Source organism: Anas platyrhynchos, chromosome 4 (genome assembly GCF_047663525.1).
Source record: "Anas platyrhynchos isolate ZD024472 breed Pekin duck chromosome 4, IASCAAS_PekinDuck_T2T, whole genome shotgun sequence".
Classification (NCBI taxonomy): Eukaryota; Metazoa; Chordata; class Aves; order Anseriformes; family Anatidae; genus Anas; species Anas platyrhynchos.
Window position 1 is genome coordinate 18,803,525 of NC_092590.1, and position 26,044 is coordinate 18,829,568.

Genomic DNA, 26,044 nt, shown 5'->3' on the forward strand with positions numbered 1-26,044 from the left:
GAACCTGGAAGCACTGGCTAGATACCTTTGTGGAAAGCAGAAGAAAGAGTGAGGTGTGGAGGAGATGGCTGAAATCACAGCCTTTATGGAGGACTTGAATGGGGTTTCACAGGAAATAGGAACTGTCAGAGATGGTTGGTGGTGCACCCTCTGGAAGGGGATAATTTTCTGTTGCATGATTCAAGAGACAAAGACTTCCCCAGGTCAGGGCTTGCGAGCTGCAGATTCAGAGGCAGCCCCTGGAATGAGAGCCAAGATTTGGATCATCACCACCCACAGAGAGATCACATGTTGAACGCAGGGGACAGGTGAAGGTAGGAACAGTTGTGTCTGTTTTACAGTTGGGAAGCCAAGGCACAGAAACCATGACTCTTTTTGCTATGGATGAATGTTTTGCTGTACAGATGCTCCTACTGATTCAAGGAGAGGGTTTCTGCTCCCCACGAGGCCATACCTGGGCATCTGGTTCCTCTCACAACATCTGCAGTGAAACCAGGCATTAAACCCAGCCAACCTGTGTCTTAGGTATTCCTCCCCCCTCTGCTTGTCAGTCTTCTCTCATAACTTGGCTTGGCAGAGTGGTTGTCTCATTCCAGCCAAAAATCATCAGTCCCCAGCTGGCTCCTCTTGTTCCTGACAGTTTTAGCAAAGATCCTCTGCCGAAGTAAGTTTGCTGGCTCCAAATCACCTTGTTTCTCTCTGCATAAATAAGCCATAAGAGGTCTTACTGCCTATTGATTGACCCCTTACGCTAGGTCATGTAGCTCAGTGATCACATTTTTGGCACAAGTGACTGCTGAGCGTGATTTTGACAACACTGTGGCTGTTCAAACTACTCCAATGCAACTGACACACTGAAAACAACAGAGTGTGCTGCTAGCTCTGCCATTGCTGTGACAGCACTGAGCCACTTGAGGTTTAGGGGACAGCTCAAGACTTATCTTCTCTTTTCCTCTCACTTGGGACCTTGGGTCCACAGAACAAGCCGATGTTCAGAGAGGGCAGCCACACGCAGAAGTGGCCTGCCTGCATATTTATCCGTCTGGTTTGGCACACGAAGCTTTGTGAGCATACTGTCATGTGGTCCTCAGCTGCTCAGCGCATCACAGACCAGCAGGTTCCCATCCTTGACTTGGCCAGTAAAGCAGGTGATCATTTCAATAGGTTACATGTGTGCTGAGGTTTGTTTGCTTTTGTTGATAATTGTTACACTGACTAGAGAGAGCGCTTTGTGTTTATAGTGCAGCGTGTTTTGTTTGAATTATTCTGTTCTTTCCTTGAATTATTACCACTCCTTATACACAAATATTTTCAGAGGCGTTCAGAGAGAGGAAGTGACCAGGTGAGAACATGGAGCGTCTGAACTTTGCTTTGGGAGACAGTGCCTCATTTCTGGACTTCTGCTGGGAACCCTGGGGTCTTTTTGACCCTTGTGACTCTCTGAGTGGTATTGCCAGGTCCCAGGGCTGTTGTGAGTATTTTCCTCCAGGACCTCTAGGGAACTTGCATCCAGGGAACCCCAGCTCATTAAATGAGACAACTGTACCTAAGCAAGAGAGGAGGCTAACATTATTAAGAAATGAGATAGCTATGCAATCAAATGAAAAAATCAATCCATATCTCCACTTACATTCTGTCTAGGTACACAGGTAATTTAGTTTTGATGCTACCATCAAAAGTGTCTAGTCACAAAAAGCATGTTGTGTTTTAGATCTTGTTTGTGGATAGTTATACAGGAGCAAAGCAGATCATTCTCAACCTCAGCATTACTTGCAGATGGCTGTACTCAGGCTAGCAAACTCTCCTTGAAGGCCTTTAATATACTGCTGTGGCTGGCTACATGGCCTTGCAAACTGCAGTTTAAGAGCCCCTGGCATAAGCTGGAACACATCAGTTATCAAAGACAGGTTTATTTTAGAGCTGTTCATAATGTTAGCAACCTTACCAGGAGTATTGTGGATTTTAGTGTTTCGTTGAGGCCTTTGATTTCAGGTTATTTATAATGGTAATTATGGGAGAATCCAAATACCCATTTTCACTAAAAAAAAAAGAGAGGAAAACAAAAATCTAGCGCCCATGGTTCCAAAGAGAACCCTAAAATAGTGATCCTGTGGAGTTTAAAAACCAGAATAAATAATTAAAATCGGGACTGAGTAGAGAATAAAACACAGATTGTGATTTTTCAACTGGAAGTTTTTTATGGCCAAAGTTCCTCAAGGCAGAAGTTAATACAAATGCTTCTGATGAGTGTCTCAGCCTTTGAAGTAGATGATATTTGTTACAAGGTACAAGTACAAATTTGTACTGGTCCAAGAATGCCTTTTTTCTATTATATATGATCTAACATAACAAAGAAAAAAAAAGACAATAAACAAACTCCCTTCTGTTTCTTGTATTGCAGGTTGATCTAACCTGTATTGTCCCAGTCTATTATACTTAGTTTAAATGCTACCCACCTGTGTTTCTTTACAGCAGCAACAAACTGGAGCGATACCGCATTGCATTTTTTCGTTTGTTATTTATTTGTGCTGGCAGCAAGGTCTAATGTTTCATCTCTCGCCCTTCCTGGTAATTGTGATACAAGACTCTTTATATGAAGTCTCATTCCTGTGGTTTTATCCATTCTCACAAAGAAAAGAAAAAAAATCATTCATTAGTGGAAGGACTTCCTGGTAGGATGAATACCAATGATTTTTACCTACCTGTGTAGGGAGGTAGGAGAACTGATTAGCTAATGTTTGTGGAAGTCGGATTTTAAGTGTTACAAAATACAGGAGCTGGAGTACTGTTGTTCAGAAGAACAGACTGGCTTTGCCTGTGAGAAATCACCACTTACACTGAAACTAATGTACTAGTAAAAGGTCTGGGTAATGTGTCTGCATGAGCTGAGCTTCTTGTTTGAGTTGTGGCTCAATTACACCTTACCTGACGTGGCTTGAAGTAAAAGTGGCTTGTAGAAGTGTGCATGCACTTCTCAGAAAGTGGCACCCCTGCAAATACTACGTCTGCTCACTAGATCAGAGCCTGAATCCAGTTTTTGTTTTGGTGTGATGTCTGGGAAGGTAAAGGACTGACAGAAGAGGTTATACTTCCAGGGTGCCATAAGACGTTGTAATTAATTGTGGCTCACGAGACAATTGCTAACACCAGTTACAGCTTCTGTTGAACATGGACTGCTGGGTGCTTTGAATATCAGATTCTGTGGTGGCAAGTTTTGTAGTAAAAGCTATTTTGGTTGCATTTCATTCTGCAGAAGCTCAGGATTCAGTGTGTTATATGTATGTAACCTTGCCCTCTGCTAATACTCAGTATCACTCTGTCAGTACGCACCTCTCACTTTGCACAGGGCCGGGAGTCTGAGATTCTGGGCCCTGTTTCCTTCTCCTCTGCCCTGTCTCTCACTTCTGTGCAGACTTGGTGCTTTGCTGCTGGCACACTGATGGAGAATCAACGGGCATTGAAGACTATACAGCATACACAGTGGACTATACAAAACAGAGAGGAAAGTGCCCTAGGATTCTCCTTCTGGATTTGCCACTGCATAGCCTTGGACAAGATACTTACCTTCTCATAAAATTAAAATAACTTTCTGCTTCCTTTTATACTGTTCTTTGAAATCCCTAGCTGAAAAACCCTGCAGAGCTGCTGTATGTTACTAACTGCATACACCTGTGTGCATCTGCTCTGTTGCTGGCCTGTAAGCAGCAAGCTGTTGTTAACCAGGCAGTTAGATCACACAGAGGAGCCTGAACCAGAAAATCACATCAAAGGTCTTCTAATCCAGGCTTGGCCCTTGGGCTCGTGCTGGGGTGCTCTTGTCAGGAGATGTTCCATCACCATTTTGCTGGCAATTACTGCTTCCAAATACCAAAAACTTTTCTGGCTTATTCATAACAATGTTTCTTGGCAAAATTTGTTTTGCTGCTTATCCCTATATTCCATGCACACAAAATAGGCAAGGCAAGCATTGTCCTTTGAGAAAGCTGGCGGGCAAAGGGAGGAAACGTTTCTTAGTCTGAGAGCTGATTTGGGGGCTGGGAGACCTTGCCTCTTGGACAGAAGTGCATGCTGAGCTCTGCATGTGACAGCCAAACTGTGGCAGGCGTGCCTCACCATCGCTTTCTCTCTTTCCTGTGCAGATTGAAGAGGGAGGTAAAGCAGACTCCCTGCCTTCCAAGCTGCAGGCTGGTGACGAGGTGGTGAACATCAATGAGGTGGAACTGAGCAGCTCCAGGAGAGAGGCCATCTCCCTGGTGAAAGGGTCCTACAAGAAACTGAAGCTAGTCGTCCGCAGGTAGGCAAGACACAACACTCCCTCTCTCCTGCCCTGCAGGGTACCACAACCACCCCTCTCACATCTCTAGCTGAATGCCTACAGCCTAATCTTGGCAGTAGCCTTGTTTTAAGCACACAGGCATGAGCCCGAGGGCGATCATTTGTTCCTTTCTGCAAACATTTCTATGACTCCTTTGTCACTGTTGCATCCAAGTATGTGAACTACTTATCCAAATGTCTTCCACTGCTATCCCGCCACCTGGCAATCCAGGAATCCTGTTCAGATTTACAGGCAGTCCCCCTTCGTCCTTTAAAGTACCTGGGGCTCCCTTCAAAAGCGTGCCAATTCTGTACATAGCTCCTGCCTCATTTGCTCTGTTTTATCACGGTCACTGTGACAGCACAAAGATTTCCACTGGCCACAACAGGGTTTGGAGTTGTTTAATGTTCTGCAGGTAAGTGATAGAGTTGCCATGCTGACAGAGAGCAGCTTGATCAGTATGGCACTCAGGGTGTGATCCAGGGGGAAGAGCAGCCATTTCACCTGCATCTTTTTAGCAGCAACCTCTGTGTTATCACTGAATGAGTGATCTTTCCTCACACATCCATTTCCCTGTCTGTCAAAGGCCTTGTAAATGGTAATGAGTAGCAATGCCTGCAAGCTGGCTCTGGTGGTGTGCTGAACTTAACTCGGCTACACAAAATCTGCCAATACCCTCTGGAGGTATGAAGAATAAATGTTTGTGATAGGGTCAAGCCACAGAACTTTATGTCCACTTTGAATCACAGACGTTTGGATCTAAAATTATGGTCTTAAGACCTTAATAGACTTGCATCCTGTATGTTTCCTAGTGCTGGCATGTCCAAACAGTCTTTTTCTGTGCCAGTTAGGTGATAGCTGGTATCACTTCATGGAGTGCTCTGTCCTGAATTTCCATGCTCAGCCAGAGAGGAATCTGGGTCAAGATCAGCATAGCTGAGGAGCTGTCATTAGCCAAACAAAAGGTGTCAGCATGAGTCACTAAGTTGGAACAACTGGCTAACATCCGAGGGGTAATGTCTGAATAGGGCAGGCATGAAGGGCTCAGACACCCTTCTGTTTTCTGGAGTATATTTCATGCTCTGCTGGCTGTATTGTGTTGTTTACATGAAGCGTCTTCAGGTACTGACAATGGCCTTATGACAAAATCTGAATCTTCATATATTGAACTGGTAGATCCTTTGTATCCACTGGGAGGATATTTGCAAATGCAGTTGATTGCAGCTTGAGCGTTTTCCAAAAACAAATGGCTTTTACTTAAGATCCATGTAAATTGTAATCAGTACTGACTGGACAAATGTTCGATTCAAGCTAACTTTGTAAAACTGTGAATATAGAACCCTTCTGTCACATCTCAATTTAGTTTTGCTGATGTGAAATAGCGAATTATCTTGTTCTCTTTGGTCTAAAGTGATTTTTTTCTCAGGTTTATACTGTCTACTTAGGAGGAAAACAATAAAAGAAATGAGAAAAGGGGACAAGAAAAATCAAGTTTGCAGACCTTGGAGTCCTAGGGAGTGATAAATACTCTGTCAGGAGACCGGGAGTGATAAATACTCTGTCTCTGTCTGGATATGTATGCACACATGTGCATGTATATAAAAACATTGATATCTATGTATGCATATGTATGTGCTTACAAGCAGAAGTGAGGTACTCAAAGTCAGCAGTGTCATAGCGAGGCCAAAATTCAACAGTTCCTAATATTTCCTTGGGAAATGCCTGAATGAGTGGAAGACATTTCTTACAAAGTTTTGAGGTCTCTCAAGCTAAAAGAGAAAATAAGCCACTTCTTCGTGTCCATGACTGTTTTTTCACATGCAGTAGGAATCACGAGACACCCAGTTCATGTAGCCAATCCTAAAGGACATTGGTCACATTACTCTTATTGAAGGTGATCAGTTATTGAAGGAGGAAGTGATTGACCTCGGAAAAAATTAAGAATCAGCCACCAGTGTTTTATATATTTCAAAATTATGCTTCACAGTGTAGCTTAATGGTTTCTTCCTCCATTATTTTTAAGTTCCTAAGGCCTTTTCAGCTTTTCTTCTCCTTTTAAAAGGAATTTTCAGGGGTATTTGATTTTTTCGTTGTTTGGAATACTATATCACACTTACTTTAAGAGGTATTACATTCACATAATACCCTCTTGCCAAGGTTCTTCAAACGCTTCATGCACATTTAAATCTCAGGAAATCCATAAACTTAAAACTGAAAAATTACAATTAAGAGCTAAGAGACCATCCTTCAGGTGATTCGACATAGTCCCAGCTGCCCCTGCAGTGCTGGCATGGGCTGAGAAAATAGCAAAAGAAAAAAATGTGAGGTCTGACTGCTTTGTGGGTAGTCAGTTAGAGGTTGCCTGAATTCTCCCAGTCCCCAAAGGTGTCAGGTCTCTGCTCTTTGGCCAGCTGATGACAAGGTAAAAGACAAAGATTTTGTCTCTAGTGCAAGAGAAGGGATAAAAGAAAGATCCCAGAGGAGAATGGTGGGAAATAGGAAAGTAGTGAGAGGAAAGTGAGCTTCTACATTTAATAAAAGCTTCCAACAATATTTAATGAAATGTAGCTAGATGCAAAAGAAATTAAGGAAAGCAACTCATTACAGAATATCAGCCACATAAAGCCTTCGTCTCACATAGAGGGATGCTGCTGGGCAGGCTGCTATCTATGTGATAAAATGCGAACAAACAAAGGTTTGCAAGCCAGACTTGAGATAAAGCTACAGCACCAAATATGTGCAGGTTATCTTTACCCCAGACCTAATGTGTTTAGCCATTAGGACTGGTAAAGGAAGCACTAATGTGCTTCAACAACCCCGTTTGGGGTTTGGTTTTTGTTATGTGGACAAGAAGAAAATGCTTTGCAGTACTACATTGTCTGAAAATAAATTATGTTTGGAGTGCCTAAGGTACTGGTTTTTGTAAGTTGCTCCTGACAATTTAACTCAAGTGGATTAGGTTTGCTTGCTGCAAATAGCAGCAGTCCTAACGTTCTCTGAACAGTCATCTGTGACGTGAATTTTCAGTGTGTGATTTCAGGATTCGTGAGAACTCTTGCTTAGGGAGTGACACAAACGCATACGGACATGGACTTTACCCCTTGAAAGTCATACACAAACAATAGCAAAGTCTGCTTGTTGTCTGTCTTTTTGGTTCTCTCCAAAGCCTATTCAAGGTCAGCATGTTTTTGAAGGTTTGATTGTTTGTTTCTCACATTAAAAACCTCATGAGCTGTCTGTAGCAGTGTGATGAAGACACAAGACATCACAACAGACGGAAAGCTTGGATTTTTTATTCAGATGTTTTGTCGCAAGAACATCAAAGGACATACAGAGTACATTTAAAACACTCCATATATTTGTGTAGCTTGCATAGCACACGCAGATTGCTATTTAATCTCAGTTTTTTTTCTAGGACAAAGGTAAGCTTTTAGTGCCTATTGCAGTAGTGTGCACCTTTACATGTTATTAAACAAAAATTAATGTTGCAAAACCTTGCTGCATCTGCAGACAGTTTGATGCAATAATCTGTTATTTTCCTCGGAATGTCATCTGCAAAGCTTAGTACTGATCCATCAGCATCTGTAGTCAACATTTTGTTATTGGTCACTTTAGTGAAGGAAAAGAGTGGTAACATTTGCAATGATGGGAATGTGAAGAGAAAACCAGAGAAAATTCAGTCTGAGAGGAAAGAGGAGAATAAATAGAAATAAGAAAAATGGCTTAACTCCCAGCGATACTTAATATAAATGAATGGTTATAAACCAATGAGCAGCACCAGAGTAGTTAGTGCATGAGCACCTTAGTCTGCCTTTCACTTCTGTGCAAACATCCTGCTGATGCTGGGGAGGAACTTGCAGAAGGAGACACATGTGAAGTTGTGAATTTATGAGCTTTCTACTTCCTTGCTCATAAGCTTAACGTGGATTTGGAATCATGACAACTTCAGGCAAGTTTGGCTTTGCTAAAATCTTTTTAATTTAAATGTGTGAAGAATAATTCAGAAGAAGAAGCACCTTACCCATTACAAACACTTCATAGGCCCTGGATCTGGTTTTGAAAGAGAGGTATCTAGTCCATTGCTTCAAAATCAAAGTTACAGCCTTTTCCAGAGGTTAGTGCCTCCACGTGCTTCCCCAGCACGAGAGATGAATTGTCAGAGAAAGGTGTTTTACAGTCTTGCAGAGAAGTAAACTGTCGTTAAACACAGTGTTTGCCTCTGTAGCATCTGTGTCAGTGAGATCAGGGTAAGTGTCTGGAAACCCAGAGCGGACAAGACCACAGTGATCCCAAGCTGCTGAAAGATGCAGTGAATTGATTCTTTCCGGACCAAAAAATCAGCACTGAAGGGAGTAGTGTAAATGTATCAATATGTGACTGAAAGAACGGCAGTGAAAAGGGTTACTAAAATCTACCGCTATGGAAAGTAAACCTATACCCTGAACTGCCATTTGGGTTTCTGTCCTGTGCAGGTGGTACCAAAAGCAGTTACGCTGCAGTCATGGGACAGGGATGTGGCAAAGCCACGTAGATTAGGCCACCCAAGACATCCTTTTGTAAATATCTTCAGGTTGTTAGCATATGATGTTGCAATGTAAAGATCAACAGACTGGGTGGTTTGCATTGGCGTGTGTGAGAGCTGCAGGAGACTTAGTGGTCAGAATAACTGCATTTCAGGTTTGCTACATCTCTTGCTTGTAGCTGGAAAGGAGCCTTTTGTGCTGCCTCTTGGCAAACTCCTACTAAATTGCCATTCCTCTTCTGGAGCATTAACAACGTTTAGCAGCCAGATAAAGTATAACTGGTCCATTCGCAGATGAGAAGCTGAGGCAGAGAGCGATTGAATGATTTGCTTGATATGACACAGAAGATCTCTGCAGAAGCAGAAATTGAACCCTAGTGCTAAGTAAATACTGTGCCTAATCCCTGACATGATCCTTATTTGGGAGATGTCTGGTGAATGTTTTTCCAAGGATGCTCTCTAGTTGCATTTTCTGTGTATCATTGTTAGCTCAGGAGCCCTCGATGACAGTTTGTGAACGTTTTCAGCTTTCCTTTGCTTCTCTAACAGGGCTGCTCGTATCTTAACTCATCTAAGAGGCTGTTCCTAAAGCCCATTTGTTTCTTTATGCCCATTTCTTGCTTCTTCCTTCCCTGTACTTGTTTTGCCCATTCGTTCAGGACAGCAGACTCAGGTAAGTATGTATTTGTGTATTCCTGTAGACCTCAGGTCTGCAGCTGCTGTGCCCTGGAGAAGCTTGCTGATGCTTCACATTTATTGTGCTGAAGCCTGAATAAGCCAGAGTGAGGTGCTTTGCATGTCAGAGAGTTACAGAGCCCTAGTGAGTGCACCTTAGGTGCACTTTCCACTCCCTGCTACACCGAGTTACAGTTTCTGGCCTCACATCCCCTGCTGCTGTAATAAGTAATTTGTGTGCTTGCTGCTGGCACTTGGTGGTCCATTCTAGTCCTTTTTCTGAGGTGTGATCCTTAAGGTGTTCAGAACTGCACAGCAAAATCACCTGCTTCTCCTTCCCCTTCCCCACTTTTTAATACAGGGCTTTACAGGATGTTTCTGCCTGCTGGCTCAAGAGAAAGCACATCCATTTCATTCTGACACATTTCAGACCCAAGCAATCAGACAAAAAGAATACTGCTGTTTTGAGCACTCAGTCCTGCTAGCCAGATCAAACTGCCATGGATAAACAGTGAGTGAGGGGAACAGCCTTAAGAATTATCACTGGGCAAAGAGGCAAGATAGCAGCGTGCTACAGGGAAGAAGGAACTGTCCCTCCACTGCTGACAGACTACGGGAGTGAGCCAAGAAGCTAGGCTCTCCACAAGTATTTCCCATGATAGTCTTCAGTATATTTATATCACTGCTGGTGACAAATGCCTCTGACTGCAGGTGTGAGCAGAACCAGCTCCATCGAGCCTGAGGCATCCACAGGCTGATGCTGGGGAGATCTTTTTGCTCATGGTTTGCCTGATTGGCAACAGTCAGTGTGAATCACTATGAGGAACTGAAGAGACCAGTTTGTTTAATTTCATAGGAGGAGTCTTGCGTACTGTCCTCAGCAAACCGCCTTAGATAGTTTTTGATACTCAGTTGATCTTTAACCAGCTGGAGGAGACTGAGGGTTTGAAAGCTAAAGCTACAAGCCATAGAAATAATGCTCAGTTTAATTGTGGAAAGTGTTTTTTTTTTTCTTTTCTTTTTTTTTCTTTCCAGTTTGGTTTCTTCTGTTGCTTCCTCTCCAACTTGAGTACCTAAGCAAGTTGGACGCAATGTAAAAAGTCCCAGACCCTTTCAGCTGTATCAGTTCAATCTGACTCTGCTGTGCATGCTTATGTCGGCTGAAGATAAGGCTCAAAATGCATGCACTGCCTTGTCTGCTTTACAATGACCACAGTGGCCTACAGCAGCTGCCAAAAATAGACTTTTCCACAGGTCAGTAAGCAAGAATGGCTGTCAGAGCGTCACACTGTTTACATAGTTTTACATTCAACGTGTTCATAACAGCAGCAATTAGATCAGTGAGGCATGATGGCAAATGTAGCTGCTCTGCGAATATCATGCTGCAGGCAACAGCAGCCACAGGGACGACAGCTCTCCTTTCTAACACCCTTTCGAGCACAAGCGCTGCTTGAACTAGGGCCTCCTACAAGCCATTCCTTCGAGTTGCTGTGGCGTTCGCTGTTGCCTGGTGCAGGGAGGGCAGAGGTGAAAACATGAAGTTGTTGAGACATCAGTGTGTCGTGAAGTCAGCTTGCCACGGGCAGTTTGGTCTGCGCTCTCAGTGGGCATAAACCAGCTCCGTTGGCTTGAGTGGCATTCAGATGAGTTACCTCAGGTCAGTATTTGGCCCTGTGATTCTCTAAACTCGTGGATCCAGCATTCGTCGTGGTTAATGAATGCAAAGCTTGATTAAAATTTGTTAGTGGAAAAATTTCTCTGCAGAGAATGACTGATGTTGTAGGCCTGTACTTGGTACACGCTGACACGCTCGGGTCCTGTAGAGCTTTCCTTGGGTGTTGGTAGACTCCGACCTGGGATGTGAGGGGCTGCGATGATGATACTTGCATCTGCACAGCTAGTGAGACTGCATGAAGCAAAAATCTCAAATATCCATGGTCTTCAGCAAAACGTGCTGCATGCCTCCAAGATGTGAAACGTGCTTTTAGCAAATGTCCTATCATACAGATACAAGCTACTGTAGGAAGTCTGTTCAAGTATTACATAAGTAGCATATATAGTCTTGTATCAAAGATGAAGCACATTCCATTCCTGAAGCACGTAGTTGCCATAAAATCTTGTGCTCCTGAGGCTCAACGTGGGATCTGATGGCACACAGGCATAGCACCTCCAAGACTGCTGAGGTAGGAGCCCTCCATCAGCCTTGTCCTTAGCAGCAACCCACGAGTGAATCTGCTCACATGAGTCAGTGATAGCTTGAGTGGGGAGCTGGTGCTGGGGGCTTGGTGCTGGCCATCACTGCTGAGATAGATTCAGCAAATAAAGTGCTTGGCTGCTGCTGCTCCTGATTCCAGCTGTCCCACAGGTGCACGCTTACCCACCTGTCATTGTGTATTTTATGTAGAGTGAAAGACATTTGTCTGCATTTCTCACTTTCTGGGGCAGTTTTATAGTGAGGTGTAAGTAAACACTAAACACAGAGATGAAGACATAGCAAAGATCAGTATTCAAGACAGTTACGTTCTGCTTTCAGTAAGTGGTAGTTTCTGTCTGTCCCAAACAGTGCCTGCAATCTGTTCCCATCTCACAGTGCCTTCAGGCTAAATATGCAAGTCGTGTAAAGGAGGAGTAGTGACAGAAAACACTATCCTCGTTTTCCTTTTGTGCTAAAAACTGTACCAAAAGAAAGGATTAAGCTTATCCATGGCTATAACTGTAATCTGTGTGTTCGTTTTCATAGTTCTCTGCAGATCCCCCCCAGGACTTGTTTTTTTCCGCTTATTCTCTTGGCACAGCCCTGTTCCCGTGCCCCCTTGTCTGAACAATGAGCCGTGGGAGAGATGCTGGGAGGAGAAACACAGCGTGGCACTGAGACCAGGGGCGTCGGAGGAAGCTGGCTAATTCAGGCACTGAGCGGGTGCAGAGCTCACCCAGGAGGTGTATTCACCAGGAATACACCCCCTGCAAACACCAGCCCCACGGCAGGGGCTGCCTCCTAGGGCTGGCAGGCCATTGTGCACATATTTGTATTTGTTCTGCTCCTCTCTCTACATGATGTGTCTGCTTTTGGGCACTGTCAGGGAGAAGATGCTGGGATATGTGGGCCTCTGTTCTACCACAGTATGGCCAGTGATGTGTTCTCAGACAAATCTGGACCCAATTAACTCATTTTAAGACCCCTCTGGCAAGATTAGGAATTAAACTAATCCATTTTCTAACACTTATACCCATGCCATAGCTATAAAGTGGTTTTTCTTTCAGCAGCCAATTGCTATGAATAAGACTTTCTTTAAAAAAATGGAAAAACAAACAAAAAACAGACTTTCACTCTAGCTGATAAATGACCATAGGGAAGTATGGAAGTGTGGGAGGAAGATGTCAGTCCGACTGACATCTGAGGCTCAGGGCCGATTGGAGCCCGTGGAAATTGGTGGAAAGATTCCCACAGACTCAGAAAGGCTTTGGCTCAGACCCTCACTGAGCAGTGATTTCCCTCATTGACCAGGAGAAAATGGGCTGTTCCTAGCGCGAGGGGAAGCTGCTGGCATTTTTACAAAAAGCCAAGTGCCAACACAGTTCTTCAAAGAACTCTTTGGACTAATCCTTTCCTCTTATGACACTAATGTAATTTTGTGTCGTATTTGACAGCGTGCCAAAAAATTGCATCAAATAAATCCAAGTTTTATGAATGAAATTTAATTAGAACAGGCACTGGCTCCCTCCCCACTCTTCAGCAATGTAGGAGCGTGTTTCCAAAGAGCTGCTCTGCGCTGGGGCTAGTTTTTGCTCAGCGATGATGACTGGGGGAATGGGAGAAAGGGAGGTTTGGTGCACATGGAAGTTGTAAGACTGACAGCTGGGGAGGCCAAAGTTGGCATTAGCAACTGGCAGGGTGGTCTTGTGGCTCGCGCTGCTGTATGTTGAGTTGTGAATTCCTCCACAGCTTTCTACTCTGCCCCTGCTCCCGTCTCCTGTCTGCCAGGTGTTGCTGAGGCTCTGTTCCATGAAGTTTTGGGGCTCTTTTACAGTGCATCTTTTAAACACACATAAAAATGAGCCTTCAGTGAAGTCTTACGTGATGAGACAGGTCCTCAGGTGATGCAGATGGGCGCCATCAGCCAAAGGCCTGACATATCATTTATACAGCATTTCTGAGATCTGCACAGCAGGTTCCCAGCTAACTAAAGGCTTTAAAATTTGTCCGTGTGTTGGATCAAACTGTCAAGTTTTTAACTATCTCAAGCATCACTATTTCATTAGAGGAGTTTTCTCTTCATTCATCAAAACGTTTGCAGTCCCTATATCGTTAGGAAAGGTCAATATGAAACACAGGGCAGACAGCTAAGAGATGAACAGAATGTAATTTTGAAATCACTGGCAACGGGCTTACTGTCTAGGATTTAATTAGCTACAGCTTAGGGCTGCCAGGCTTCTAGGAAATTTCCCACAGTGAAACATGGTAAGCGTGGAGAAGATCTAGATACCATGTTTGAAAAAAAGATCTAGGCGTCTGATGGGGACAGTGGGAAAATGCCTTAAAAAAAAAGATGCCGGCCACCGTAAAGTGTTAGGCTGTATAGGACATTAAAGGCTGACCCCTCACCTGAGCCTGTTTTAGAAACACAACAATTTCTAGCCACTGCCACTCTGCATTAGCTGCCTCTTTCACCAAGTGCATTTGGATTAGTTTGCCTTCTTCAGGCAGTAATCGGGCTGGGGTTTGATTTGTCAGAAAGTGACACTGGAAAAGCTGGGAAATCTCTGCCAGTGCTGGACAAAGTGCTTTTTAGGGTGTGAATCTCCTTCTTTTGGAATTTCCTGAGGATTAGGTTGGAGTTGGATCAGATCACGATAGTATGGAAATGCAAACAAGCAAGCATGTGTTCTCTGACTGATCCGGGCCTCTCTTCTCTATCTGGGATTGTGTCTAGGCTGACCTTTAGACCATGGGGCAAATACCTGGACTTGCACAAGGTTTTGGTTACCTGTCCAGGTGCACGGGACTGCAGGATGACAGCTTCACAGTGCAACTGCTGGGGGAGCAGTGAGAATAAGTACGTTTTGTCATCTTTATTGTGAGAAGCTCCAGTTGCATGGCTTTGATTTCAAGAGCTGCCTATAAATATGGTTGGTTTGTAAGGGATTTGTAAGTTGCGTGACATGGATATGTGTTGGTGTATACATATCCTTAGCTGGGTTAAATATTTACTTTGCTCAGCTGAGCTAATTACCCTGGAATATAAAACAATTTCTCAAAAACTTGTCCAGGCTTTTACTGCTTGATCCAAGGTTTCCTTTGGAAGAGAGATAGGGTCAGGAAAGGCTAATGAAAGCTAACGTAATCCTCCTGCTACAAGTGGAGTTTGCCTGGATTTACTGCTGTAAAACAGACGTTGGGGTGAAGTGGTCGCTGTAACTACTTCACGTGTTTTAATGAATGGGCTTGTATGGGTCATCCGAACCCTATGGCATTGTTCCTCCCTTGGGGCTGGATGAATGGAGTATCTCAGTCAAAAGAATAATGAAGAGGAGAAACTGCACAGGCTGTATCGTTTGGTCTTTTATATGCACAGGTCTTCCTGTTCCTAGCGAAAGGCAGCCTCTCTCCCTTGCACAAATGCAGTTGGACAAAGAGCAGTCACATGGATGCGCCTGGCCCAAACATTGGCTGCTGCATCAGTGAATATAGAGCAATTTTGTTCAAAACCCCTTTCTTCAGCTTTCTGCTTGCTTTGACTTTGGCGTTAGAGGCGAGATGGCATCAGCCTTCGAAACGTGAATGTAAAGCATTCTCGGGGAGGTTATACCTGCATAAATACACCATAATGTTTGTTTTCTATTAAACAGTGCCTAAGCTAATTAAAATCAGAAATATTGGTTACAAAAATACAGCTTTCCGAGGCTGAAAAGAGCCAGTTAACTCTTCTCAGGTTACTTCTCAGTCTGCTGTTTACCGGGCCTCTTAAGATTACTGCTGTTCTGAGGTGGAGTTGCAGGAGGAGAATGGAGGCAGCAAGAGCCATCCTCTCTCTGTCCTGGGGCGATGGGGAATTCTGCCAGGGTGCTGGTGTTCCCTGGGGAATTGGGTTCAGTTCCTCTTGCTGATAGATATTTTTATGTGGCATTACTCCTCACTCATCTCCTTTATAAACGGGAGACACAGCTCTCCTTCCCTCTAGGGCGTCAGGAACTTAACTGCGTGGAAGAGGGTGATGCTGAGCTGAAGGGAGTATTGCAGCAGAGAAAAAGTGGTAAAAATTATAGGCAAGATGGTGAATAATATATGTTTTGATCTAACAGCTGAACTGGAAAAAATATTTAGGGTGAAGTGGAAGTGAAACAGTGTGTTCTGTTTGGCCTTGTTAGAAATGGCTCAGTCTTCAAAATAGGATTAAATAAAAAATAGGATTTATTAAAAGAATAGAGGTAAGCAAACAGCACTGGGTGCACCGGGAGTCTCCGCTCCACCAGGATGCACACCAGTTACATCAAGTAGCGGACTTTTATGCTCCTAGGCTAATACATATTCATTACTACTTTAAAAAAATAGGTTATTATAATTAGCTTCTGGGGTCCAGTCCCTCCTACTGGAGCATGTGCATCAGTCTCCGGTGGTCCCTCTGGGGGTCTCTAGGGGTCTTTCATGCTGAAGGCTTCCTCTCCAAGTTTTTTTCTTGTCCTTCCCCTTTGTACTCCTTGGTGCCGTGTCAAGTTTATACAGCATCCCCTGCAGGTCTTGTCTCCTAGCCATCCTTCAGCTTCTTTTTTTTCTTCTTCTTAATCTCTTGGCCACCTGGCCAGATATCAGAGGCTTGCATAGTATCCCATAACAGTCACTAGTTGTTATCAGTTGTTCTGAAACCCCCAGACATCAAAGACTTCATACAAACACAAATAGCTTTCTTATTGACATTTCACCAGTAATTAAAACTAGCCATTCACAGGGACAGTCACACCTATAGCAGTGTTAAATTAATCTCGAAGAAGACAAAAAAAAGGCTGTAACTGTTAGAAACAGAAGTTCAGAATAACAAAAGCAAACAGGTTCATAAATTTGAAGAGTATTTTCTGAAGACTTGATAAATTGACTAGAATGATGGGGAGACTGGGACACACTGCATCTGTGGTTCAAGAATTAAATTGCCAGTGCAGGACCCAGAGGCAGACAGGACTGTTCTGTATTGACATGAATTGTTAAAACATTCCTAACAGCCTGGAATAAAACATTTTGTCCCTTCAGGAAAAACAGGTTAATTTAATCTATAGAATCATAGAATCGCTTGGGTTGGAAAAGACTTTCAGGATCATCAAGTCCCATCACTAAACCATGTCCCTTAGTGCCATGTCCACACGTTTCTTGAACACCCCCAGGGATGGGGACTCCATCACTTTCCTGGGCAGCCCAACCCAATGCTTGCCCACCCTCCCCACAAAGAAATTCTTTCTAATGTCCAATCTAAACCTCCCTGGTGCAACTTGAGACAGTTTCCTCAGGTCCTATCACTTGTCACCTGAGAAAAGGGACCGGCTCCCTCCTCATTGCAGCCTCCTTTCAGGCTGGGGAGCACGGTGAGGTCTGCCCTCAGCCTCCTCGGGACTGAACAGCCCCAGTTCCCTCAGTCCCTCCTACGCCTTGTTTTCTCCTCCCTTCACCAGACCCACTGCTCTTCTCTGGACATGCTCGAACAACTCAGTATCCTCCTTGTAGTGAGGAGCCCCAAACTGAGCACACCATGTAACATCTATTTAATGCCTGTTGTCAGCGTTCTCCTGGATGTTCAGCCAACCCGGCCGGGTACAGGGTAGCCCAGCCTCCTGCAGCCAGGCAGTGTCAGGCTGATGGCCTCTTATTCCAGATATGCCCAGCGTGGCAGGTTTTCTGCTGGGCATCCGTGGGCATCATGCGGAGAGCTATGTGCAGGGGGACCCACAGAGCTGCCGGCTGGCAGAAGGGAGCCGCTGTGGGCAGCGTTTTCAACCCTGACCCTGCAGCTGAATTACTGTGCCCTGCTGTGTGGGGCAGTGAGCAACAGCCTGCTGGCCCTGCTACCCCTCTCCTCCACTACAGGATTTTATCCCCAGCCCTCACTGATGCTTTCTTCAAATGAGATTAGGGCGGTGAGTTTCAAAAGAAACACTAAATAATGTTGGGGTGGCCGAAAACGCTTAGTAAATGTAAGTTTCTTTTCTCCCTTCTCCCCCCAAAATGCCCAGCGTTAATTACAGGAGGGGGGCAGCGGCGGATGCGCGGCAGCCAGGACAGAGCTGCCGGCACTTTCACTCCGCACATTTCCCCTTTCCTCACGCTCTCTGCTCCTGTCCGTCAGGCCTGCTGACGACTGCTTGGTAGGAGGGCAGTAATCTGAGCTGCCTGTGCTGAGCAAACCTCCTGCTTTTTACTGCGGGATTAGCGCCGAGGTGGCTCTGCGCGCAGCACCTGTACCCGCGCCGCGTTATCTCTAAAGCTCCGCTCCCCCAGGCGGCTGTGCCGTTCCCCCTGCCAGGGCTGCGCTCCCCAAATGGCAGGCTGCCTCCTCCGCCGGGATGGGAACACCTGAGCTTTGTCGGCTCTCCTGCAAGGTAAGCAGCCCCTCGCTAGCAGAGCACCCTGGGCACGGCTCTGTGCTTGCAGGGGCAGCCAGACCTCGCGGCAGGGCTTCGGGAGAGGGAGGACAGGAGCCTGAAGGATCCTCTTGGTGCTCAACATCACGAGCATCACAGCCTTCAGGGCAGACGAGTGGCCAGGCGGTGCTGTGGGGGTGATAAAGCTGCTGTGGTGAGCGAGCAAGCTCACAGCGAGCGGGTGGGGAGCCAGCGCTGTGCCGCTGCTCAGGTGCTGCCACTGGCTAAGGTGTGCAGCCGTGTAAGCCGATCTGGTGCTAGAAAAGTGCCCGAAGCTGGCAGGGAGGTGAACTTGGGAGAGCCTCCGGAGCTGGAGGGGATGTTTAAGGCCATTACCTCCCCTGGTGTCAGTGGGTAAAAATCATACCCTGCTTTTAAGATGCTGAGTCTCATGAACAGAGGATCAGACTCGCACACACACAGTGATGTGGCGGGCACATTTTCCAGTTTTTCAGGCCAGAAGGCTCTCTGCTCAGGTGAATGGTGCTCCTTTTGGTCTTCACCTTTTATCAGTTAAGTTGCTTAAAGTGGGTGTCAAACCAGGCTGATACTTTGCAACGATGTTTGATATAGGCAGGCTAGCCAGGCAGGGTGGGATATAGCGATGTTTGATCCGTGCAGTCACATTGCAGGTAGCAGAAAGAGAATGTGGAAGAGACTGATGAGATGGTAACGAGTATAGCTCCTATATGGGCCTGCGCTAATTTAAGTTTGTTCAAGATCTGTACGGTATTACACACAGCTGTACGCCCTGTTGGGTTGGATGTGAATCATAACACTAAGTTCACTGAACTTTGATTTTGATTATTTCCCGAGACATTAACTCCTTTAGTAAACTCATTAACTAATCTTTAATCTAATTACCTCTTTCATTGCTACTAGGGTATCTTTAAAGTTAAAGTTTCGGTTTCCTTTGTCTGTGCTTTTTGTGGGTGAATATGGACCAAATCTTTAGCTGCTGAAATCACTCTACCTTATTTTTTCACAGTGTGGTGATCCAGCCCATGTAGTGAAGGTTGGCAGTGCAATTGAAGTGGTTCTAGTGGAAGAGTGGGGTCTGGGTCCCTGTCTATGTAAAGAGGGGTATTTTTGTGCTGTAGGTTATCTGCTTAAGAAAAGCAACTTGAAACAGAGTGTTCTGGTCACAGGAGCAGCAGCGTCTTGTGAGTACTGCACGCTGCCTTGCTTAATATGCATTCATTAGTCCAGTATTTAAAGAGCAATGTCAGTAAAACTGGAACTGCTTGCAGTAGCGAATTCCCAATCGCTCTGGATTGCCCCAAATTCCCTCCTTTTGCCTTGCTTACGAGCCAGCTCTTTAAAACTGAATTCAAAGAAATGTGTGGCTGGGGAGGGACTGACCACGTGCTGTCCGTCCTCAGTCCCCACTGCCCTCTCGCAAGCCAACTGCCCAGCCTGAGGAAGGTGTGTGCGTGGTGGGCACAGGTATGCTGCCACCTGCGTGCATCTGCCTGCTCTCAGGAGCACACATTTGCTTAACTACACGCTCTTAAGGGCAAACCTGCTCTGCACGAGCCCCGCAGCACATGGGAAGAGGCTGTTCTGGAGCACAGATCCCATCACCCTGCGGTACAGCCTGCTGCCTGCACAGAAGGGCATGTTCCCAGGCTGCAGTGAGGTGAGGAACCTCCTGCCCTCCCCCAGAGGACCCATGCGCCGCAAGGCTGCCGGGAGCTCTGCAGAGGAGGGCACCAGCTCTTCCCTGCTCGCATCTCCCACGTGCTGTGACTCTCTCCTGAGGGGAGTTGCGTGCAGACCGTATCGCAAGCCAAGAGCTCAGCTACAAATTAGCGTGGACAGTCTTGTACAGGCAACAGATTACCTTGGGCCCTAATCCACTGCCCGCTTGAGTGGTTTGACATCTCCCATGTTCTTCGTATGGGGTTGTAGATGATCCAGATGCATATTTCTTCTCTGTCCTGGGAATGATTTGAGCGGTGTGCTTCAATGCTCTGTGCCATGTAACGTGAAGGAAGGTGAATGTGCTTCTGAGATCTGAATTACAGGCCTTAGTGGCCTGAATTAGAGATTTGGTGGTCACTACACTTAAGTGATTTGGAAAAAAATAATCACCTGGGGGTGCTGTTAGTGCTCTAGATGGTCTGTTTTATGGTCTCTTCAAGACAAGACTTTCCAAAGCCTTCAAAGGGTTAAAGGCAGTGCCTCACAGAAACCCAAGTGGCTGAAGAAACACCAGATATTAACATTTGCTTCAGTTGCCAAAGCCTGGACATTTCTTTCTGCTTTTTAGAAATTAGAGCCTGCAGGGACCATTTAACAAGAAATCGTAGCAACTTGGCTGTTAGAGGGCAACCCGTGTGCACAGGCACTTAAGGGCTGTGCCAGCATCTCCTTTGTTCAATAAAAGTAACAGCAGGAATTTGATTAAAGACTGATAGAAAAGAGAGGGAGAAATGTAGGAAAGATTAAAGAAAGAAAGAGCCACCTGGAAACTTCATTCCCCCTTTATTTCTAACTTAAGCTCATAAATACCAAATCTAAACCATTGTGTGTGAGAGAGGGAGGGAGAATTTCCTGCATGCCTGCACAGAAAAGCCTGCACATGCGGCCGCGCAAGCTGACTTTTAGCAAAAGTCATGCTCTTTCCTCAATCTTAACACTTGCCCCTGGTCTGCAGCAGGAAAAAAGGAAGCAGAAAACAACTTTATCCCCCGGTGCTTTGCAATGGCAGTGTTCAGGAGTCTCGGCCGTAAAGGAGAGGGGCGAAGGGTTTGGGCTGGACCCGCGGATGAGCAGTGAGTTTCCCAGGCTGCCTCTAGCAGCCCTGCACAATGCCCATGGGCAGCTGCACACGGCCGGCACCGCGCTTCGTGGGCAGCCTCCAGCATCTGCCGCTTTGTCTCCATCCTCACCCGAACCCCGGGGAAAAAAGTGACTCCAGCAGCCAAATGCAAATAAGCCCCGAAGAGCCCTCTCTGATGTGTGATCAGCAAGCGACAGGCAAACCGCATTCAAATTCCTTGCTGCAGAGCCAACACGGCTGTTGTTTGGGTTTAGGAGACCAGAACGGTACGATTAAGTGTCAGCCGTGTGGGGGAGCGATGCCGGCCTGACTTTTCGGTGGCCTGGTTGTGCCCCGGGACGCGGGAAGGTTTTGCTGTGCAGCCAGAGCCACGCTTTGGTTCCTTGGCAGGGTTTGGCAGCGTGCAGAGGGCGAGGCTGTGACCATGGCCTCCCCAGCAGCAGGGATGGCAGCGGGTTTCTCGACTGGTCCCTGCATGTTTCGGGTGCTCTGGCTGATGATCTTGGCCCATGTAAGACTAGATGGAGTGGCAGGGGAGAAATCTGTGCCTGGAGCTCCTTGCTGCTGCTTCTGGTGTCTCTCTTCTGTATGCCTGGGCATTTAGGCTGTGTAAATCATGTTTTACCCCACCTGGTACTTCTTTTACTTCTTTACATCGTTTTCCCTCTTTTTGTTACACTTATTAGCTGTTAATAACACCCATTAGGCAGCAGAACTTGTGGCAGTGACCTTGGCTTTGAACTGTGCTCCCCTAACGCGATTTGGATGTGATGGTGTCCCCCGGAGCAAAGAGGATCTCTGCCTCGCTCCCGCCTTCCTCACCACAAGCAGGGGTCCTGAGGCGTGCTGAGCAGGAAGGTGCACAGCCCCGCTCTGGATCAGCCCCTCAGGGGCTCCTTTGCCTCTCACCCTGACCCAGAGCAGCGCAAGGATGCGGGAATCAGCAGCCTCCCGGACCGAGGCTCCAATTAACAAATCTCCCAGTGATTGAAACCCTGAAAAGCAAAGCGTTGAAATCGGATATCGCGACCCGACTGTGGGAAAACGCAGCGCCCGGGAAGGACGGCGAAAGGCAGAGGAGGTGGAAGGGCTGGATGTCATCCCTCTGCTCGCATCCCAGCTCTGTGTCTTGCATCTTGGGGACGGGCTGCCCTGTGCCGAGCGGCGGGGCCGGAGGTATGCAGGGAATGCGAATGGTATGCTTGAGTGGACAGCTTCAGAGCCAGGCGCGGGATGGCTCTCGCTGCCATCTGTTGTGAACCCCGCAGGCCCATAGCAACGGCGTCTCAGGAATGGGGCTGCTTTTTTTTTTTCTTTTTTTCATAAAGAAATTCTTCGGCGCCCCCTTCCCCACTCCTGCATACGCAGCCTCATGAATAAGCGGGAGCGGGGCTGGGATTCCTGCTACGGAGCGATGCGTGCTGAAGGAGAAAAGGGGCTTACAGAGCTCGGCCTCTGGCTGGTGTGGGGCGGCGTTCTGCTTTTCTGACCCATGATGTTCTAGGAACACGAGCCGATGTGTGTAATTTGTTGGTAATTGCCAAAATCTCTTTTGGTTCAAATCAACAGCAGGTCCGTATTTGCTGTGAGGTATTTTCAGTAGGTGTACAGCCACTCGTTTGTCCGTCTTGGTAAAACGCAGACCTCTTTTGCCTTATTATTACAGATGCCAAGGTTACAACTGGCACAAATTACCCCAGCTCACTGATTTGTTGTATGTGTCGTTTTCCTGAGGCCCCACAGCAGTTATGTTCTTAAAAGGCTTTGCTACAAAGTCAAGTGATGGGGTCGGATTCTTGGAAGCTACAGATAGCTCAGCATCACCAGTCTTTCCGAGAGATGCAGATTGTTATACCAGCAAAGATTTTGCCACGTCAGAACCCCATCTCCTAATGACAACAGCTTGCTGATACCGTGCCACCTGAAGGGTTAATGCTGACCGAGCCTTTATCCAAGCAGCAGGGATAGGAATCAGCTGTGTGTGTCTGAGCAAACGGCTTTACTCCTTCCTTTTCCCTGGAAGTTCACCTCTGAAATGCAGACTTCTTTTCTCCCCACACCTTAACATTTTTTCCTGCTGGCAAACGACTGTGGCCCCGTCCCTGCAAATTGCTCAACCGCTTGCCGTGACTCAGCGAAGTAGATTGTTTTCAGCCAAGAGATCTGATTCCTTTAAGACAAGGAATTCTGTGCTCTAATTTTACTTCAGGGTTTCAAGAGGTGTGAGGTGAGGCATTAAGAAGTGAGGGCTATCGAACTTTTTCAAACAGCATATTGATTATTTTAGTGGTTCCTGCTTCTATATTTCTTGCAATAACTACAGAAACTTGCAGAGAAACCCCCCTAGACAAGATAGGGGTGGTGGTCATGGAACTTGCAGACTGAAATAAACCTCACAGGCATTTCATGCCATTTGGGAAGATCTGTCATGCTAGAAATGAGGGAAGGAAAAACAGCAGCCCCCCTCCTTCCCAGTGCCCAAGGCTACGTTTGAAGCTGGGCACACAGCTATAGTGGCTTGATCACAGGGAGGAGAGTATAATTTCAGTGAAAGCTGATAGCTACATGGAGGGGGATGAAATACTCCCTGTTACAGGTATTTATTATCACTTGACAGCTGTCAGTTTGCAGTAGGTGATTTGCCTTCCTGTCAGCTCTCTGAGAACTGGGTGTATTTGCCTAAGGTTGTAGAGAAGGGTAAAAATCCTGCTTTCAAGTGCAGGTATCATTTCACTGTGATAAGAAGGCAGGTAAAGCATTTCTTCTGCAAGACAGCTGCGGAGAACAGGCAAGTAAAGTCTTTCTGGACCTACCGAGATGGGAAAAAACAAGTCATTAAAATCTGATACCTACCTGCTTTTAATGAGAGAAACGTTGTTCGAAGAAACAATCCCAGCCCTATCAACACAGAACTATCTTCAGGAGCCATTAGCCTTTCACCTCCTCATATATTTTTTCTTTTACTTTTTGATCTCTTTCAGGGAAAATGGCAAAGCTTCTGCAACAAGAGATTTAGGCTTTAGCTTTAATCAGCAGCTTACTGAGTCGTAACCGTGCTCTTACAGCCTTGCCTTTCCAGTAAGTGACCTGCAGAAGAACTAGGGGAGTAAGGCATAGAAAACAACACATAACATCAAGCACTTTGTGTCCCTAGTCATTCTTCTCTCTTCACTGAGCCCATATGGATATTTTTATAGGTTCTGCAGTGCTCCGTTCATCTCTTCTTCTTCCCCATAAGCTTTTTTTCAGCAGGTGGGGACCGTGGTCTGTTAGTTGCAAGCTTGAACTACAAGCACAGGCTGTAGTCTTGATGGATGTTATGAGCTCCACTGAGTAGACACTAAATCTGGTCAAATTTACAACAAGCTACCGATCTTAACTACTTTAGCATCAAGGTATCCCTTTTATTTATTCGGTTTGCTGTGTTCTTGGAGGCTGTGGTAAATATAAAACAAAATCATTCTGCCATGCACAGACACTCCCGCAGTAAGTTCAAGAAGAGGAGTTGGAGTGCTTTATTTTTTGGCAGTGGGATCAGTAAAGGAGAGTTGTAGACTCTATTAAGGTTCAAACTCATTTACTCTCTTCAGCATTTATTACAGTGTTTTGTACTTTGCTCCGTTTTGAGGAACGTTTTAAGATGATACCAGAAACGCCGCCTTAGTTCTTTACCGAGACAGAGTGCTATTGAACAGTTCATGTGATGTACAATAAACGCTTTGAAGGACCGCCTTCTGACTCAGGAGATCTGTGAAGCTTTTTGCTTTTCAGCTTTTCTTGATCTCATGATTCAAAACCTAGAAGATAAGTCAAAATTCTGCATATACTAACTGTGAAAAATAGAGTACTTTCATTCTACACATAGTTTTGGAGGCCTGATCATGCTTTTACATAGAGCATAATGCCTCAGCATAATGCAAAAGGCAGAGTCGTCTTGTGATACTCAGATTTCTCTTCCCTGTAAATATCACTTGCTCCCTGGCTTTTCCTGGCACCCTGTTACCCCTGAAAGTCCAGCCCATGGCATAAAGATGAAATCCATTCATCTCCCAGCTTTGCATGAGAGTACTTCAGCAGAAATCTGTCTCTTTGCAATAGTACTGCAACATTTATCATTGCATTATAATAACTTATCTGGGGGTGGGGGAGGATGGAAAATGAATCATTTCCTTTGGCATCATTTCATTACACTCTTCCATTCTGAAAAGCATCAAAGTTTCAGGAGTAGAGAAGAGAAATGGCGGCAGAAGAATAACTGTCTGATGAAGCCCCCTGCTGAAGGGGGAGTTCTCCCTCACGGTCAGTCTGCCTTTGTTCACACAACAAGGAGCTGGCCACAAAAGTTGTTAAATCACAGGAAAATTGAAGCCTCTAGTCTGCTTTGTTGGGGGAGCAGCAACTGATAGGTTCACACAGAAGCTTCCTCTTTCTTGAGCCCCAGAAATGCTTCCCCATTCCTAGCATCACAAGACATAGTGTAATTCTGGACTATCTCAGCCATTCCCTGATTTCAGATCTTGCTTCATCCCGTGGCCAGTGCAGGCAGTTCAGCAAACAGCCTCTTGCTGTACCTGCTCGGACAAAACCCTTGTGACAGCAAATGTCATCGTGACTCCAAGTGGTGGCTGGCCCCAGGACGGGAGAACTGCAGCTCCAGTCTTGCCTAGCCGATGAAGCTGGAGATGCTGGGGACAGTAACGATCGCCAGGTGTGTGTTAGTCTTCCTCTAGCAGCCTGGTCCCATCCAAGAGTTTATCCACCATCTGTATGTAAATGCAGCCAGTGTGCCTGGTGAGAAAACAAGCTCTGTGTCCTCTGTCTCATGGTGTCCTGGGGTCCATTTCTCTACATGAAATTCAGCTGCTGTTGCTGTTCCTGCACACAGCAGGTCTCCAGAATCATAGAATCACTTTGGCTGGAGAAGACCTCTAACTGCCAAGTCTACCATTAAACCCACATTGCTCCTGATTATTTTCTGCCTCAGCCCCAACACGCAGCAGTAGATGGTCTTTGATGCTGATTTTTTTCCTGCATTTGTTTAATTCAGACTGGAATCTGTTTTAATTCCAACACAGTTCTGTTTCAAAAGTTATCCATCCTTAGTTCCTTTCCTTTCCATTCCTAT

At 45.8% G+C, this 26,044-nt stretch overlaps 1 protein-coding gene across 3 annotated transcripts in view; it reads left to right on the forward strand.

Annotated features, from left to right (window-relative positions):
• Window positions 1-26,044, forward strand: part of SHROOM3 (shroom family member 3) — a 143,456-nt gene that overhangs the window by 40,302 nt on the left and 77,110 nt on the right. Inside the window, exon 4 of one of the 3 annotated variants that reach the window (XM_038178963.2) lies at window positions 4,140-4,294. In XM_038178963.2, coding sequence (XP_038034891.2) covers window positions 4,140-4,294 — 155 coding nt within the window. Of the gene's footprint in view, window positions 1-4,139; window positions 4,295-17,906; window positions 18,093-26,044 lie in introns of those variants that run through there. The other 2 variants (XM_072038014.1, XM_072038011.1) reach the window with 2 other exon arrangements.